This window comes from Amia ocellicauda, chromosome 2, assembly GCF_036373705.1.
Source record: "Amia ocellicauda isolate fAmiCal2 chromosome 2, fAmiCal2.hap1, whole genome shotgun sequence".
In the NCBI taxonomy this organism is placed as follows: domain Eukaryota; kingdom Metazoa; phylum Chordata; class Actinopteri; order Amiiformes; family Amiidae; genus Amia; species Amia ocellicauda.
The window spans coordinates 19958018-19975513 of NC_089851.1; the positions used below are offsets into that span (position 1 = coordinate 19958018).

Sequence of the window (17496 nt, forward strand, 5' to 3'; positions counted from 1 at the left end):
GAAACTGAGAAATCAGAAATGAAAGGATTAGCAACAGCAAGAATCATGCACAAGGGTGGAGGAAAAAGCTGGGGAACAACTATAAAAAAGCCAAACATTTTAAAAGCTGAGATGGGGATAACTGCAGTGCCTCCTACTCAATACATGTAGCCATCAAATTGAAGCCAGTAATTACAAACAAATATTACAAATAGAGTTTTCTGTGGTTCTTAGCTTGAGAAGAAGAGCAGGTAAGCAGGTCATTGAAGGTCATTGTTATATGTAGTGAATTTCAAAGGGAAAAATATATTGATAGTTTTGAATGGAGTGATTCTGAAGACAATTTTGGGAACACCTGTTAAATCAATGATATCCTGGACACTTAATATTTACTTCATTACTCCAGTTACGTAAACATGTAGAACAAGGCATGGTATGTCATAGGTGAAGAGGTGAAGATAAAGGGGAGTGCAAAAGACAGAGGACTCTGTGACACTGGTCATAAGAGACACAGCTGTATAATACATTGATAAATGATATGCATATATAAAATAAGATATCATCATATTTTAAAAAAATACTACATTGAAAAATGTACGTTTTAATATCCCCTACCACCACCACCCCCCCCCCCCCCCGAAAAAACTGTATTTCAGTAATAAAAAATACACATTTTGTATCAGTTTACACTGTGCAATGCTTTATTGTCATTTTTTCACTTTGTTCAATAAGTTTTAGAATATGAATAATAAAAATCTCCATAGTTAATTCTCCTTATGTACATGTAAAATATTTATGACCTTCTAATATACACTCACCTAAAGGATTATTAGGAACACCTGTTCAATTTCTCATTAATGCAATTATCTAACCAACCAATCACATGGCAGTTGCTTCAATGCATTTAGGGGTGTGGTCCTGGTCAAGACAATCTCCTGAACTCCAAACTGAATGTCTGAATGGGAAAGAAAGGTGATTTAAGCAATTTTGAGCGTGGCATGGTTGTTGGTGCCAGACGGGCCGGTCTGAGTATTTCACAATCTGCTCAGTTACTGGGATTTTCACGCACAACCATTTCTAGGGTTAACAAAGAATGGTGTGAAAAGGGAAAAACATCCAGTATGCGGCAGTCCTGTGGGCGAAAATGCCTTGTTGATGCTAGAGGTCAGAGGAGAAGGGGCCGACTAATTCAAGCTGATAGAAGAGCAACTTTGACTGAAATAACCACTCGTTACAACCGAGGTATGCAGCAAAGCATTTGTGAAGCCACAACACGTACAACCTTGAGGTGGATGGGCTACAACAGCAGAAGACCCCACCGGGTACCACTCATCTCCACTACAAATAGGAAAAAGAGGCTACAATTTGCACAAGCTCACCAAAATTGGACAGTTGAAGACTGGAAAAATGTTGCCTGGTCTGATGAGTCTCGATTTCTGTTGAGACATTCAGATGGTAGAGTCAGAATTTGGCGTAAACAGAATGAGAACATGGATCCATCATGCCTTGTTACCACTGTGCAGGCTGGTGGCGGTGGTGTAATGGTGTGGGGGATGTTTTCTTGGCACACTTTAGGCCCCTTAGTGCCAATTGGGCATCGTTTAAATGCCACGGCCTACCTGAGCATTGTTTCTGACCATGTCCATCCCTTTATGACCACCATGTACCCATCCTCTGATGGCTACTTCCAGCAGGATAATGCACCATGTCACAAAGGTCGAATCATTTCAAATTGGTTTCTTGAACATGACAATGAGTTCACTGTACTAAACTGGCCCCCACAGTCACCAGATCTCAACCCAATAGAGCATCTTTGGGATGTGGTGGAACGGGAGCTTCGTGCCCTGGATGTGCATCCCACAAATCTCCATCAACTGCAAGATGCTATCCTATCAATATGGGCCAACATTTCTAAAGAATGCTTTCAGCACCTTGTTGAATCAATGCCACGTAGAATTAAGGCAGCTCTGAAGGCGAAAGGGGGTCAAACACAGTATTAGTATGGTGTTCCTAATAATCCTTTAGGTGAGTGTATATATAACCATTCTTTTCTTAGGATAATTATTCTGTTAAACATATAAAATACCAAAACACAAATGACAACAAGGTGGCGCTGTTTCACTGACTTAAAACTTTAATTTACTTGGTTATTTTATACAACTTGTAGCTCCTCGTATTAGTCCAATTATATGTATATACTATACAAAATTTGATATTTAAAATTGATAGTAAAGCATAAAATATGTGACTCCCAAATACGTGTTTTAGTTCATCTTCTTCTTCTTCTTCTTCTTCTTCTTCTTCTTCTTATTATTATTATTATTATTATTATTATTTGTATTATTGTATATGGCTTTCAGTCATGCAGAACTGGACATTTGTAACTTAAGGTCCTGTGAACTCGAATTTCACACAAATTGATTGATTACAGTAAGCTACAGAGGATTGCATCTGGTATGAAATGTGACCCGAGCAGGCCTCATGAATGTAGGGCTGGAAGTGCAGGGGTTCTGGTTAAACAGGCTTTCCTGATACAGAGCTTTAAATGGTCCTGGACTGTATGTATGTAGTCCCAGCACTTTGGAAACCCAAAGCTTTACTAAATACAACTAATGAAATAAGAATCAGTATTTACTTTTTGATTTATTTTCTGAACATGTTTTGCCAACCCCCTTATTAAAGCTGCAGATAAGCAGTATGTGACTGTCTATTTGTGCCTGCTCAATCCTAATCATCATCCAGGCCATATTTTGCATTTGTCTCTTCCAGTCTCACGTCAAGTGTGTCCTATACCATTTCTGTGGGCTTAAAGTCAGATAACTAACAATACCAACCGACGGATCAACTTCACGACGTTGATCTTCTCCTTGATTTCAGTAATTTTGCTTGAGGCTGGCTGTCTGTTTAGGGTCACTATCATGTTGAAAAACAAACACTTCTCCCACAAGATGCTTTCCGGAGGGTATTGCATGACACTGAAGAAGGGAATGATATTGATCCTTTACATAATGTACCTTCTGCTTTTACCGGCTCTCTTCTTTGTACAAAACAACCCCAAACCTTCACATCACCACCTCTGTATTTCACTGTGGGTTGCAACTCTCCCCATCAAACCAGCTTCTCAAGAACCTCTTTGTTGTTTTCTTTGATACAGTGAGATTTTACTTGAAGTACAATTGAATAATTTAATTTTCACTTTTGAACAATATGTCTGTCTTACACCCCATTACTCCTATGGCCAATGTTTATAACCAGTATTTCAGTACCTGTTGATTGCAGTCACACTGCATTGAGTGAAACACTTTTCTTACACTTTCTTTGTAGTTTTCCACAATATTATACTGAATACATTTTTTCACTCATACTCTAGTCTTCCTGGGGACAGAATAGCTTTATTTTGGCCTTTCTGAAACAAGAGTGTATTATTTGACAGAGTTATATTTAATCTGATATAGACAAAGCAAAGCTCTTACAATATCTGTATCTTGTCACTGAAATATATATATATATAAATGTATTTTACTTATCACTTTTTTGTATGCAAATTAGTATTTTTGTAGGTTTACACATTCTATCTTTCTGTTTCCGCCTTAGCCTTAATGACAGCATTGAAATCGTACTATGAACTACAAGTAATGCGACCAGTACATTTACTACATGCAAATTATATGTCTTGTAATTATTTTCATTATATGGCTTATAGTGGGTTCCTCTGACCTAAAGACAGTGTTTCAAGGCCCACAATACTATCATGCAGTCTCACCTCCATGCTTTCCATTTAAATATCTTGACTGGGGCTTGTCCCATGGAATGAACAGTATTGCCACTGATGGAGGACTCAGAGAAAACACTGCTGCCATGGAGAGAGGCCCGGGCCGTGTTTCCAGGCTGCTTGATTTCCGTGACTTGCCTGATGGGTAAGGCTACCTACTGGAACACCCTGCTCTAATTGGAACTATATGGTCACCAGAACTCAAGGGTTGAAACCTGATAGGATCTGAGGCGTATGCCTTATTTCCAAGTTATTGGTTGCCTCAGAAACATGAGCCGCTACCATGATGAATGTTTTATTCATCCCAACCACAAACCCGCTCACACAAAGAAGAGCAACCTGACTCCATTGACCTGTCTACCTTGGCTTAGACAGGACTTACAACGGGGGGCTTCACAGTGGAACAGGTAGGAAAAAATTAGTTTTGTCCTGTTAAATTCAACAAGCTGAGGATGAAGGACAAGGTTTGACACATGTTGCTGTTCCATGAGTTCATTCAATTATTACGCATTTAGTCAATTTCAAATATGTGTTATGAAGAGCAGCAAATGTATCTGGTAACAAGAATGTAGCAATGTTAAGTTTTTACTTTAGGATTTCACTTCTATTCTTATTTGCTTCTGCTTTGTGAAACAACTTCAGTACAACTGAGTTGAACAATGGAGACTGTTTAAATGTGAGGTAAGATACAAATACAAATAAAAAAAGTATGAGTTACGAGTTAAGAATGATGATCTGCTAGTAAACAGTATTCTCTGGTTTGTATCCTCTTGAATTTTTGCATCGGAGGACACATACATATTAATATTAACCATTTAAAATATACAAAGATTCTTAAGAAGTCTTTTTACAAACAAAAGGAACAAGGTGTGTAGGGTACATACATGCAAATTGTATTCTCAAAGGTAATTTGTTCTCAGAAAAGCAATTTATAGCTGATGTGAATCATCAGTATGAATAAGCTGAAGGGCTAAAGTTAGACACATATCTTCAAATAAATGAGTCTGTCCTGGGAATTTACACCAAGTTTAGCATTCATTAGATACGTTTATGGCCTAAGCTAAGGAAAAATGTGTCGTAATTGTTGGCCACCACCCTATAAATAATGAATGGGGAAGCTCAGGAGATAACATTTCTTGGTGAACAGTAGGGGAATGCAGACTAAAAAACATGTTGTTTTGGTGTTTATTGTTGATATGTTTAAAAAATAAGGCTCTCACTCACCTGAATGTTGGAATTACTATTTCTTCTAAGACTCAGATTATTCATTCATTCTCTGGTAATGTCTAGGTGAAACACCAAAACTGATAACTCCATCCTTATACTTTTACACTCGGATGACAGCCATTATATTACAGAGATATTTGTGTGTATTCTAGGGTGGGTGCCTCGTTCATTATTAACTAATGTCATAACCTAATGCCATGAGATAATTATCACTGGGTCTCTTTTTATTGAGACAACCAATTCAGCACTATTCAGATTGAAGTTTTTGGTTGAACAATATTTGGATAAAGCGTACAAAGAAAAAGATACACAATTCAATATCCAACTTCATTTTTTTTATTTGCTGTATTGCCAAATTAGATTCAGTGGCTCTTATATTAAAACATTTATCTATCTACCTGTCTATCTGTCCATCTGTCTATTTGTTCTTGCTATTCTTCTTCTTCTTCTTCTTTTTCTTGTTATTATTATTATTATTATTATCAGTAGTAGTAGTATTACAGTATTATGTATTTTATCATTCATATTTATGTATACTTTCATAATCTCTAATGTACTTTTAGCAGTAGGAACTAATTGAACTTCAGTTGAACTTATTCCCTTGATGTGTAAGGATGTGTTTATAGTAGTGCCTTGCAAACACCACACCAAATGTCACTTTTTTGTCTGAATGTCTAGAGCAGTGGTTTTCAAACCGGTCCTGAAGTACCCCTGCCCTGCTGGTTTTTGTTCCAACTGAGGTCTTAATTGTTTAATTGAATCCTTAATTGACCTAACAAAGCAATACACCAATCAATTAAGACCTAGGTTGGAACTAAAACCAGCAGGGCAGGGGGTACTCCAGGACCGGTTTGAAAACCCCTGGTTTAGAGTATTGGTGTGTGTGTGTGTGTGTGAGTGTGAGTGTGTGTGTGTGTGTGTGTGTGTGTGTGTGTTGATGGGTGGGGGGTCTTTAAAGCTATGTACACATTTAGTATATAATACAGTTTGTAATTATTCATTAATTTTTTTAAAGATTTAAATTATTACTCCAGGGAGCATGTTTGAACTCAAACAGTGGATACAAATGTATAGATATTTGAAAGTATGATGACAATCTGATCTCTAATATAATAATAAAAAGACACAATAAATCTGCAAAAACAAGTGCTGCAAAACTACATATCAATGGAAATCCATATCAATTCTCTTTTTGTTCTTAATTTTTCTGCCACAGACTGAATTCTGAAATCTATCTGCTTCATACAATATTATTAATTGCATTATTGTACTGTTGTATTGCCTTGGGATGTCCGTAGAAGCAAGGCCTTCATATGTTTTCTGAGATATTGTGCTTTTTTTTGCTTTTTCTTTTAATAGTAGTTACATTACCCATAGCTAACTGCAGGGGAATTGTCTGCTTGCAGAATGCTTTCTGTAATTCCAACCTGACAAACATGGACCTTCTGTACTCTTCAGTGGGAGTGTGATGTGTGAGGTCTTTGCTATCTGCATGGGTCACAGTATCTGTCTAACTACATGGATACTCCGACTTCAGTTTGCTGCCCCCATCCGCATTTCATGCAAATACTTTTGCTTTTACAAAAGAAACCTATTTTACCACTGTGGTAATAAACACAAATAATGTCTGTGTGTGTGTGTTTGTGTGTACTTTTCCTTTCGTAAAAAGATTTCTCTGTGACCTCATCATTTACTTGCTAGAATATATTATTTTTGTATAGTCTAAGAGGTGTAACTACTTCTGATGCCCAATTAGCAGGTACAGTCAGATGTGGACTGGAAGGCAGGTTTCTTTTGCAAAAACAAAACAACAGGAAGTGAACTGGCATTGATGCAGATGCAGAATTTATGCTGACCTATTGACTCACTGTGTTTTATTTAGGTAAACCACTGTTTTATTTGGAAGTGGGTTGCTTCACTATCTGTCTAAACATTTATTTCTCTGCAATGTCATCAATAAGCTTCCTTTATGCAAACCCATAGTTACAGTTACTCATAAAATGTGAAGCAGACTTCAAGGAGTGGATCTGCAATACAGTGTAGTCAATTTATTTCCTTAAATGACAGCAATCACTTTTCAATAATCAATAATGTATAGCACAATTTCATAATCATAGATATATAACAATATATAACAAAGGTCAGACATTTCTATCCTCTTCAGATTTAATGAGGTGTGTGTTTTAAGGAGCTTTCATAGAGCTGAGAGAAGTAGATGTTTAGCTGGCCTGAATAATGCTGTTTTAAAGAGTCAAACCTGGGACCAAACAGCTCACTTTCCTGCCTTTACTCTGAGCACAACTCAGCCCACCCTGAACTTTACACCTGTAAACTTTCAGGCTCTCCGATAGAGCATCTTCTCTGCCATTAAAACCCATGCGAGCCAGTATAGACCCCTGTCTCTGCCGTTAACACAGCCTCTTTCCAGACAGGAACGGTTATTTTAATGTAGGTTACAAGTTGCGCTATTCGATATATCCTCCAATGTCACAATCGGTGTGTTAAAAATCTGCAGAGATTTTGAATGTATCTCTTTCAATGCACCTTTCAAATAGTATTGGATCAATACCTGGGAATGACAGGTCAATTGACGTATTATCCACTTAATTAGTTCAATTAAATAACACATGCCCTTTAAAAAAGATGATATCCCTTTATACATGTTGTGTCATCGTATTGAACCACTCAATACATGATTCCTTGACATGAATGATATATCTTCATATGATTGATCTGCCCTAATTCTATCAGTTTGCCCATTCCTCTGGCCTTGATTACAATTCAGATCAGGTTGCTGCATCTGAAGTCTATGCATGAAAATAACCCCATACTGGGTGTACAGAAGGGGTCATTGCTTCCTGAAGGAGAAAAACTGCTGAAGATGGGTGCTGAGGAAATCATGAAAATCAGGGCAACACAATAGTATTCAACCTTGGTCCTGGAGTACTACAGAGTTTTACTGGTTTTCATTGAAAAAAATATATTCTTTAGTGAACTTCAGAGATTGATTCTATTTATACAACCAGATACTCGTGGATTGAGATTTTCCATGTCCAGGTTTGGCCAGGTTTCTCTAGTTCATAAGAACCATCCCCTTTTGCGCTCCAAGTGCCACCTCTTAAGTCACTGATATACTGTATGCATCACTAGCTGACAAATGTATACAACAGTGCATAAGCGAGGAGGACTGGGATTAGCTATTTATTTTATCATGTTTGAATTCAGGGTTTCTAAAGCATTGATAGAAATCTGATCAGATGTATCTCTTTTTCTTGATTCTTTTTTATTTGAAGGTAACGCAGGCTTTGTTCTTGTTCGTGACATATCTGATCTATTTTCTTAACATAATCCTGCTTCTTCTCTGTGTGTGTTTTGTCACTTTCAGGTAATGATTAGACAATATGGCTGAACAAAGGCAACGCTCTCTGTCAACGTCAGGGGAGGCTCTCTACCAAGTTCTTTGCCTGGAAAAAGGCTGCACCCATGAGGACATAAAGAAATCATACAGGTTTGTGATCTGTACTGAAGTACATTTGGTTTGTGAGAGAAAAGTCTGAGGACGATACGTATTACATATTTACTTTGTGCAAACTCCGGGCCCATGGGATTGTTTTATGCTTTGTTATGATGCTTTATTTATTTCTTTATTTCAGTATCAAAGCAAACACCTTCTTTTTCAATAATTCAAAAGTCTGTCATGGATGTATTTGTTTTAGCCATTATAAGATTTTATTCCTGGTTTAAGTTTAAACTCGAAACACAACTTTTCCCATACTGACGTGTAACTATATCCCATTGAACGTACTTAACTTATAAATTATCTTAAATGCTAATCGAATGCCACTTTTTTCAACTTTAAGACTAACAAAACAATTGTTTCTTTTCTGCTGATGTCCTTGGAAAACGATACTTTCTCATCCACATTTTATTACACTGTGTGTAAAATAGGAATACCATGAGTTTCAAATCTATTAAACAATACAAACCTCTATCTACATTTTGGGAAAACTGACCAAAGCTGGAGAGAGAGAACCAGAATGCAGCTGGTATCTTCATAATACCATTTGAAATGACCCCTGCAATTTTTGGAAAGGTGTATTCATATGATATAACTTCCTGGATTTTTAAATATTAATGCTATAGAACAGATGTTGTTCCTTACTTTGTTTGCAGTTAAAGAAAAACTTTTTGTTTCCATGAATAAAGAATACAATTGGCCACTATCCAGAAATGGCTCATGGGGGAACAGTTTCCCCCATGCATTTCCACACAAAGGGGCAAACATGACCCGGTTCTCTCTTCTTTTGCAGCTTAAGTGTTTTTAGAATTGTAATTGCTGAACTGGTGAATAAGTATGAAAAGGCTTGTGGGGCTGAAACAGTTCACTAGTATTTGAACCATCAAATCCAGATACATTCAGGTGACAAGCACTTAAAATTTGTCAAGAAGAAGAGGGAGTCAGGGGAACTCAAACCTTGTCATGGAGTGCAACAGTGTAGCATGGTCTCTAGGTCTCTCTAAACACCTTTAGAACTGAGCCTGAATTCAATGTAATGTTCCCTGTACAAACACACACACACACATATAAATTAGAAGTTGACACACACACACACTTCTAATTTATATTTTCTTAAGACAATTCCAAATAATCTTCATTTTAAAATGCACTATTGAATGTCATGTTTATGCTTAATGAATATGTAATCACAGCAGTAATTACATATTTTTGAAAGTCATTGGCTTAATTAAACATTCATATGCAACCAAGCGCACATTGTAATAAAATGTTAATGAGAAATTATCATTTCCCAGGTACTTCAACAGAAAACAAATTATATAAAGCAGCTATGTTTATTTAATGCTCTTTATAAATTTTGTTAATTTGTTACTCTTAATCCCAGTGAGCAACTCTGTATTATAGTCATTCATGTTTCTGATGTTTCAGTCAAGAGCTAAAGACACTCATGCACTTGACCACATGAGTCCAAAGGCTGCTAGAGAGATGGCACAGGTGATCCAATACTTCACTCTTTAGATTTTGTGCTGAGAAAATCTGAAGAGGCTGCCATGTTAAAAACATAATGACAATGAGGGATTTGTTCATGAACTGATCATTTTGTAACAAATAATGAGTAGCACAGAAAGAGACTTCATAGAAGCCAGTTTTCCTGTGCCTCTGGTGTATATTTTCCAACTTTCGTTTCAATCACGGTCTCAGTATGCTGAGGTGTATCATTATAGCTGTCCTCCGCAGCAGGGGGGAAACTGGAGACATAAGCTAGAGTTGCAGTGACTTCACAGGTCTAGGAGGAAAGGCACTAGGCTACGATCATTAACAAAACATTGCCAACTCCTGTCCAGACTGCTGCAGGCTGTTCTATAACAGGTGATGAAAATAACTGCAGCTCTAAAAAAATTGATTTGAAACAAGCTTCTCAACAGGCTTATTATGTAATGCTCATGGTGTTTCCAGCAAAAGTCTGATAAAACCGCAATAGTTCAAGACCCCGCCACTCGTATTCTAACAAGAGCCACACGGCATGACTGATTTTTATCTCTGCTTCACTGGTTAACAGTGGAAGACAGAATTGTTTATTATTAGTGGTAAGGCATGTACTTCCAGATTATTTACTTTTGCCTACAATATATTGAAATATCTAATGACTAGATTCATATACAGAGTAGGATGCTAGCAAGGACCTGTTATTTTGTCTTTCAGAAAACTAGCTTTGAAATATCATCCAGACAAGAATCCTGAGAACCCCGATGCCACTGACAAATTCAAGGAAATAAACAATGCTCACTCCATATTGACAGATGTCACAAAGAGGAACATTTATGACAAATATGGGTCACTGGGCCTTTATGTGTCACAGCAGTTTGGAGAAGAAAATGTTAACACATACTTCATGCTGTCCAGCTGGTGGGCAAAGGTGAGTTATACAGGTCTCCTACAGATAAGATGACATTCAAGGCTTTGTTTCTTTAAAGAATTAACATTTTAAATACACCTATCATCAGAAAAAACCTATACAGAATTCTTATTTACATTCTTGATTTCTTGACTTCACTTATTTCAGCACAGTGCAAATTCACCAACCATTTCATTTTAAGTAGGTAGTAGAGAACCTGTCCCACATAGACCTTTATCAGTTCAAGGCAGTGAGTGGAGTGAGAAGTAACTACTTGGTATAATTGTCTAAATATCGTGGTCAGTAGCTTGGTTCAGGAATTGCCCAGTTCTGCACCAACATCTTACAGAGTGAACACTACTTGAACAACTAAGGTAGGATCCTCACCAGACGAGTGACATATTGGCAAGCCTGTCTCATGGTTTAATTTATTATGGGATGTCTTAACTATGCAGAGTGCATCCACATTGACCCCTGGGCCATCCCAGTTCGGTTCTCACTCAAGGTCTCAGCTATATAGGGTTCTGCAGCTCCCATGCAGCAGCTCTTCACAGTGTCCCTTGCCCTTGCCCAGGGTCTCTTTGCTATCTGCGGCCTCCTGACGGGCTGCTACTTCTGCTGCTGCTTGTGCTGCTGCTGCAACTGCTGCTGCGGAAAGTGTAAACCGCGTGTCCCTGGGGAAGAGGACCCCGACTGCTATGTTTCCCCAGAAGACCTGGAGGAGCAGATTCGCACTGACATGGAGAGAGGTGAGATCACGGCCCATTTTCGCCGCCGTTAGAGCCTCATCCTGGAGTACAAGCTCATCCTGGTCTCAAGCCCGTGCTGCTCCCAGCTTTGGGCAGCGCAGTCTTGATCGAGCGCTAATGAGGGAGGGTAGGTGAAAGTCATCTGGGGGTAACTCAGTTCTCTGCATCTGAGTGGCCCCTGTGGCTTCTCAGGCACCTGCAGGTTCAGGGAATTGGCTTTTCTATGTACATTGATTGGTGTGATAGATGGGCAATAGGGGCGCAGGGGCTCGCAGTGGGGAAAAACGCAGATGGCTTTGATGGCGTGCAGGGTGGAGGAAAGGTGCTTTGTCTCATCCCTCCTGAAAGAGCAGTGAGGTCGTAGCCGTGAGTCGAGTGCAGTAATTGTTGATTCCATACTGGCGAGAAAAAGGGTGAAAAATAACTGGAGATTCTAAATGTAATAATAATAGGAAGGGGGAGATGATAAATGGTTACTTTAAAATGTGTCATCATTGCTGTGCTGGAAAGTGAGTAAGAATACCCAAATTAACTATAGTTCAATGCATAATTTAAACGTGACTTCCAATCTGACTAGAAATATGTGCATCACTAAAAACAGCACAGGATCATTTGTCAGTGTTTTAGTCAAAGCAGCGACATTATTTTCAAATAATTTTCCAAATGAGCTGATTCATAAACAAATTATTTGAAAAGACAGCTTTTGACTAAGTACCCATCAACAAAATCACAGTTCAGCTATTGAAATGCACTTCTTAAGTGTATTTGTCATAGTTCGACTATGATGTGAGGCTTACTAAAGAGTTGAAAATATCTATTTTTCCTCCATAAACAAAGTCACCCAGTCAATTAAAATATACTGAAGCTGTATATTTGTGCCAGATGTTTGGATGTGATGTATTATGTTGGTGTCTGTTAGCAGCATGAGGTTTTTATGGCTCCAGTTGGTCTCCACGAAAACTGATGATTACCTTATGTGAGTCATTACTCAAAATGCGTTTTCATACAAGTTATTTTCAGTCATATCACATTCACTGAAATAAACAAGTCTCTTTCCTTTTTCCTGCCAAATTTACATGACAGATGTGTACAGATATTCTTGATGAAAATATATTAAAGCACCCCCAAAGACAAGAAGTAAAAATTAGGAAAATATTTCATTTTGAAATACAATAAAATAATGTAGGCTGAACACTTTCAGAGAATGATACAAACCACAAATCCAAACCTTACTCCTATAGCTGTAGACCTCAATGACCTTCCCTCTAGACAATTAAACAAAACAATCCAACCTTTTAGACAGATTTCAGTCTTCACAAATCATTATACAGTAATCCTTTAATTTTCATATATTATTGCTGGGGTAATAAGACCTGCAAAACATAAAACCATCAACACAATATCAACTAAATACTGACTCATACCCCTTACATACAATAGGTCATTGGTTTGGTTCAGTTGCCTTTTACTATTGTGGATCAAATATTACATTTCACTGAAGGACTTTTAAAGTATAGATCATTTTGGTCACTTATAGAATTTTAAAAGAGAAGTATAACTGCAAAGAGAACCTCAAATTATAGTTTTTGTTTACATTTGAATCAATGTAAATATCTTCAGATCTTTTTCATAATTTCATACATTTTAGTTACTGGTATATAATGTTTGTGTATGGAACCTATTTAATTTTGTACATTAGACAATATTTAGACAAGTTTGGAGTTTAAAAGGAGTTTGGATCATGGCTGCTTTATGTAATAATTGTTTCAAAACAGAGATCCAGGTTAGTCCCTTGTATAAATTATAACATGCACCAGATTATGAAAAATGCAATACTCTAAATGTCCAACATATGATTTCTGTGACACCCGGAGCCTAGATGATTGGGTTATTGGCACAGCTGTTAGAAAAGAGTGTCATTGTAAACACACTGTAAATGGATCTCTGAGGACACCAACTCAGCATCTACTGATTTGTCAAGCTTCTGAAACAACCTACCACTTGTTCTAAGTGATTTTGCTGAATGCTGCTGCTTGACATTACATGCTGTGTATGATGTCTCTCCTGTTCTATTGGTGTGCTTCAATAAAGCTCTGGAAGAGGTTTGAGCTGCACTCCGTAGCCCTTCAAAATCGACAATTTCTGTCAGCCTTTGCATCTGTGTTTTTTAACTGATATATCCTGTGCTCTAATTATCTGCACCAAAACCCATTGGTGTTCATCAACAAAACAAAAACAAAAGGCAGGTCTGGGTATTTTAAATTGTTACATATAAATATTTCTGTCATAGTGGTCCAGTGTTATATCCCCACACACTGTTCCATGCAAACAACCCCTTTCCACTTCTGGACAGGGAGACAATCCTGAAAACAGATTGTAGATTGTCAGCTTGTGGTATTTAAGCAGATGCTGCTGATGTATCAATCAGTCCTCCCTGCTTGTGGTGGTGGAGATGAATGCGGTTCTGTCCACTGTGTTATCATGGAGATACCAGCTCTTGCTGAGTGTCTGGAATCCAACCACAGCTTAAACTGTTCTCCTTGCCCAAACATGATCACAAAAGTGCCAGGACTGTGTATCTTATTAATGATCTCAAAGTCCTCAAACAAGATAGCTATACTCTTCTTCCAAAGGCATTTCTCTAATCCATGTATTTATTGCAATATATACATTATAATATATACATTCATGAACACATATGCACATATCATTAATCCGTGGTAGAAGATCATGTCAATCACACACAATCTATAGATTAATCAGAGGCTGTGTTTGTATTTTGCTTGTTTTCCTCCAGTTCTCCTGCAATCTTCATTTTTTCTTAGCTTGGTAATCAGAAGATTGGCATTGTAGAATCATAGTTAGCCATAGTACTGCACGTTGGCTAGCTAATATGTTTTTGCTTGTTTTCTGATCATTGATTGACTAACTTGATGTTTGTGCAAGTGCAGCCTATACTATATGACACTGCTTGGCATGGTAAGTGTTGGGAAGGTAATTGCATGCTTTTGAATAAGTACCATTTTCAAGGACTGCATTTTCTGTTTGCAGATGGTGACACCCCCATTGCGCTTCAGCCAACCAGTGCAAGTGAGAAGACACAGCTGATTGGGGACGGACACCGCAGCTACAACACAGAGTCCTATAACTGAGGGTGGCAATGGGCAGCTTTTCTGGATTAGGACCACAATAAACCGCTCTATTTCCCAGTTCTGCTCCCTTAGACAGTAGTGCTGCTGACCCATCAAAAAGTAATGACATTACTGCGGTTAAGCTTAGTTTAGTGCTCTCTGTAAATAGTGAAGGTCCACTTGGTTGGCTTAGCACATTTTCTAGTTTTGGCCTTTATGTTTCAGATTGTCACTGGAAATAATCACTCAAACACAAATGGAAGAAGTGTAATTCAATTATATTGTGCTTATATTTTGGCCAGATGACTGTTCTTTTTTATAATTAGTAGTATTAGTAGTATAATATAAATGACATATATTGTTACATTTTCAGAATGTACAGAATTTATTGAAATCAAAAAGGAGTTGTTTAACTTGGCAGAGGTTTACTTGAAAAGACGAACACTGGATTTATCCTTTATTCCATGTAGTTTTTAATTTAAGGTTGTTGGTAGATGGTGGCTATGTTCTCTTCAGATGTAGTGTAAGAGTATGGTTTCATGAATGGCTGATTATGAGATCTCTCCAATGGTTAGATACTTGTCTCACTCTATAATGTTTAGACTAAAGCACAGCAAGTGGGAATCAAATCATTGAAAAAGTGACGGATTGGAGCCCAAGATGACCTCTTGCTTGTTTACCAAGACTATTTTACCATTTCGTTTAATTGAATCAATTCAATATGGCAATACACAAAGTTTTAACCGTCTTATAAAAGTACTGGGCCCATCACAAATCAAAACTTCAACCCAGCTGCTCTAAATAATATAAATAAAGTGATGCTTGTTATATTGTGACTGTACACTTTTAGCCAATATTTAAATACAGTCTTCTAATTCTATGTTATATGCAATATGTTCTTGTCTGACTTTTACCCAGGCAGAAGGCTTATTTGGTACGCTTATATGTCTAGGTGGTGTGCTTACATAATCAGCATTAATAATTGTATCCATCCAAAGATTTTCCACCACTGATATCCAATTGCAGAGCATTTTCTTTCTCTTTATACCCAATCTTGTATATATTCATTTAAATCTGTTTTTTTAATCTTCCTCTAATGAGTTAAATTATATTTCAGTTAAAATGTTTTGGAATTGTATTATTGCATTACTCTATGTAAATAGTCAGTTATCTTTCTGGTTTTAAAGTAAATCAGGAGATGTCTACATAGTAGTGATTAATCTCTTGTGGTTTATGTTATTTAATTGGTAATAAACATGATCAAAGCAAGACTTGTACATTTCTAATTTTTTATATATATATATATATATATATATATATATATATATATATATATATATATATATATAGATAGATAGTGTTTGTGTGTGTGTGTTTGTGTGTGTTGGGGAAATAAAAAATATGTTCCTTGAATGTCCTTAACACTGTAGTCTGTGCCCAGACACTATTGCAAAGCCTGGGTATGGAGCGCCGTTTGTCATCAATTTGGCCATTCAGCCGGCAGTTTGGCCATACAGTAGTAAATTCATCCAGGAATCTGTCAAGTAATGTATTCATTTGTCTGATTCAGGTGTCAATTAATCCATAATTGCATATGCTACTTTATCAACTATGTAATTAATTAATGTGGATATTCATTAACAAACATACAAACTTCCAGACAAACAGACCAACTTCCATACAAACTTCAAGACAAAACACTGAACTTCCAGGCAAACTGATTAACTCCCAGACAATCAGACCAGCTTCCATACAAGCCAACAAACTTCCAGACGAGCAGACCAACTGTCAATCATGCACTGTGCCAAACCCACTGCAGTCTTTCTAGCCAATAGGAACAGACACGCCTATTTTGACCAATACAAATCCAGCCTCACATAAAACGGCTTGGTGATTTTAATTTCCATACAGTTAAACACAGAGAGACACAATAAACACCCTCTCACTTTGTATTGCACTTATATTTTGTAAGTCGCCCTGGACAAGGGCATCTGCCAAGAAATACAAATAATAATAATAATAATAATAATAATAATAATAATAATAATAAACTGCAACATTATTGTCTGAAGTCGTTTTATGTGAGGCTGGATTTGTATTGGTCAAAATAGGCGTGTCTGTTCCTATTGGCTAGAAAGACTGCAGTGGGTTTGGCACAGTGCATGATTGACAGTTGGTCTGCTCGTCTTAGTTTGTTGGCTTGTATGGAAGCTGATCTGGTTGTCTGGAAGGTAAAAGTCAGACAAAAACATACTGCAAATAACATAGAATTAGATGACTGCATTTAAATATTGTCTAAAAGTGTACAGTCACAATATAACAAGCATCAATTTATTTATATTATTTAGTGCAGCTGGGTTGAAGTTTTGATTTGTGATGGGCACAGTACTTTAATAAGACGGTTAAAGCTTTGTGTATTGCCATATTGAATTGATTGACTTAAACGAAATAGTAAAATAGTCATGGTAAACAAGCAAGAGGTCATCTTGGGCTCCAATCTGTCACTTTTTCAATGATTTGATTCCCACTTGCTGTGCTTTAGTCTAAACATTGTAGAGTGAGACAACTTAGAACTTAGTTTTGGCGTGCACACCATCTCTCTCATGGGCTGATTGACCAATTCTTCCATATCATTAATAAAGCACAGATCAGCAAGCTGAGCCTCAAGATCACGGACTTTGATCTCTAGGACTTCAACATGCTGACAGCGTTCACAAATGAAGTCT

General features: G+C 37.2%; 1 protein-coding gene across 1 annotated transcript; it reads left to right on the forward strand.

Moving 5' to 3' along the window:
* The first annotated feature begins 4111 nt into the window (after nucleotides 1–4111).
* dnajc5b (DnaJ (Hsp40) homolog, subfamily C, member 5 beta) lies at nucleotides 4112–15874 on the forward strand. The gene is made up of 5 exons (XM_066689232.1): nucleotides 4112–4158; nucleotides 8364–8486; nucleotides 10698–10911; nucleotides 11465–11639; nucleotides 14691–15874. Exons 2-5 carry the CDS (start codon nucleotides 8380–8382, stop codon nucleotides 14789–14791), a joined length of 597 nt encoding a protein of 198 aa, XP_066545329.1. The 5' UTR covers nucleotides 4112–4158; nucleotides 8364–8379; the 3' UTR covers nucleotides 14792–15874.
* Nucleotides 15875–17496: the final 1622 nt, after the last annotated feature.

Excerpts from the sequence above, each read along its gene's own strand:
- dnajc5b (XM_066689232.1), top strand. The coding sequence starts at position 8,380 with ATGGCTGAACAAAGGCAACGCTCTCTGTCAACGTCAGGGGAGGCTCTC. Across the intron at positions 8,487-10,697 it reads GACATAAAGAAATCATACAG|AAAACTAGCTTTGAAATATC; the intron begins GTTTGTGATCTG and ends TTTGTCTTTCAG. Across the intron at positions 11,640-14,690 it reads TCGCACTGACATGGAGAGAG|ATGGTGACACCCCCATTGCG; the intron begins GTGAGATCACGG and ends TTCTGTTTGCAG.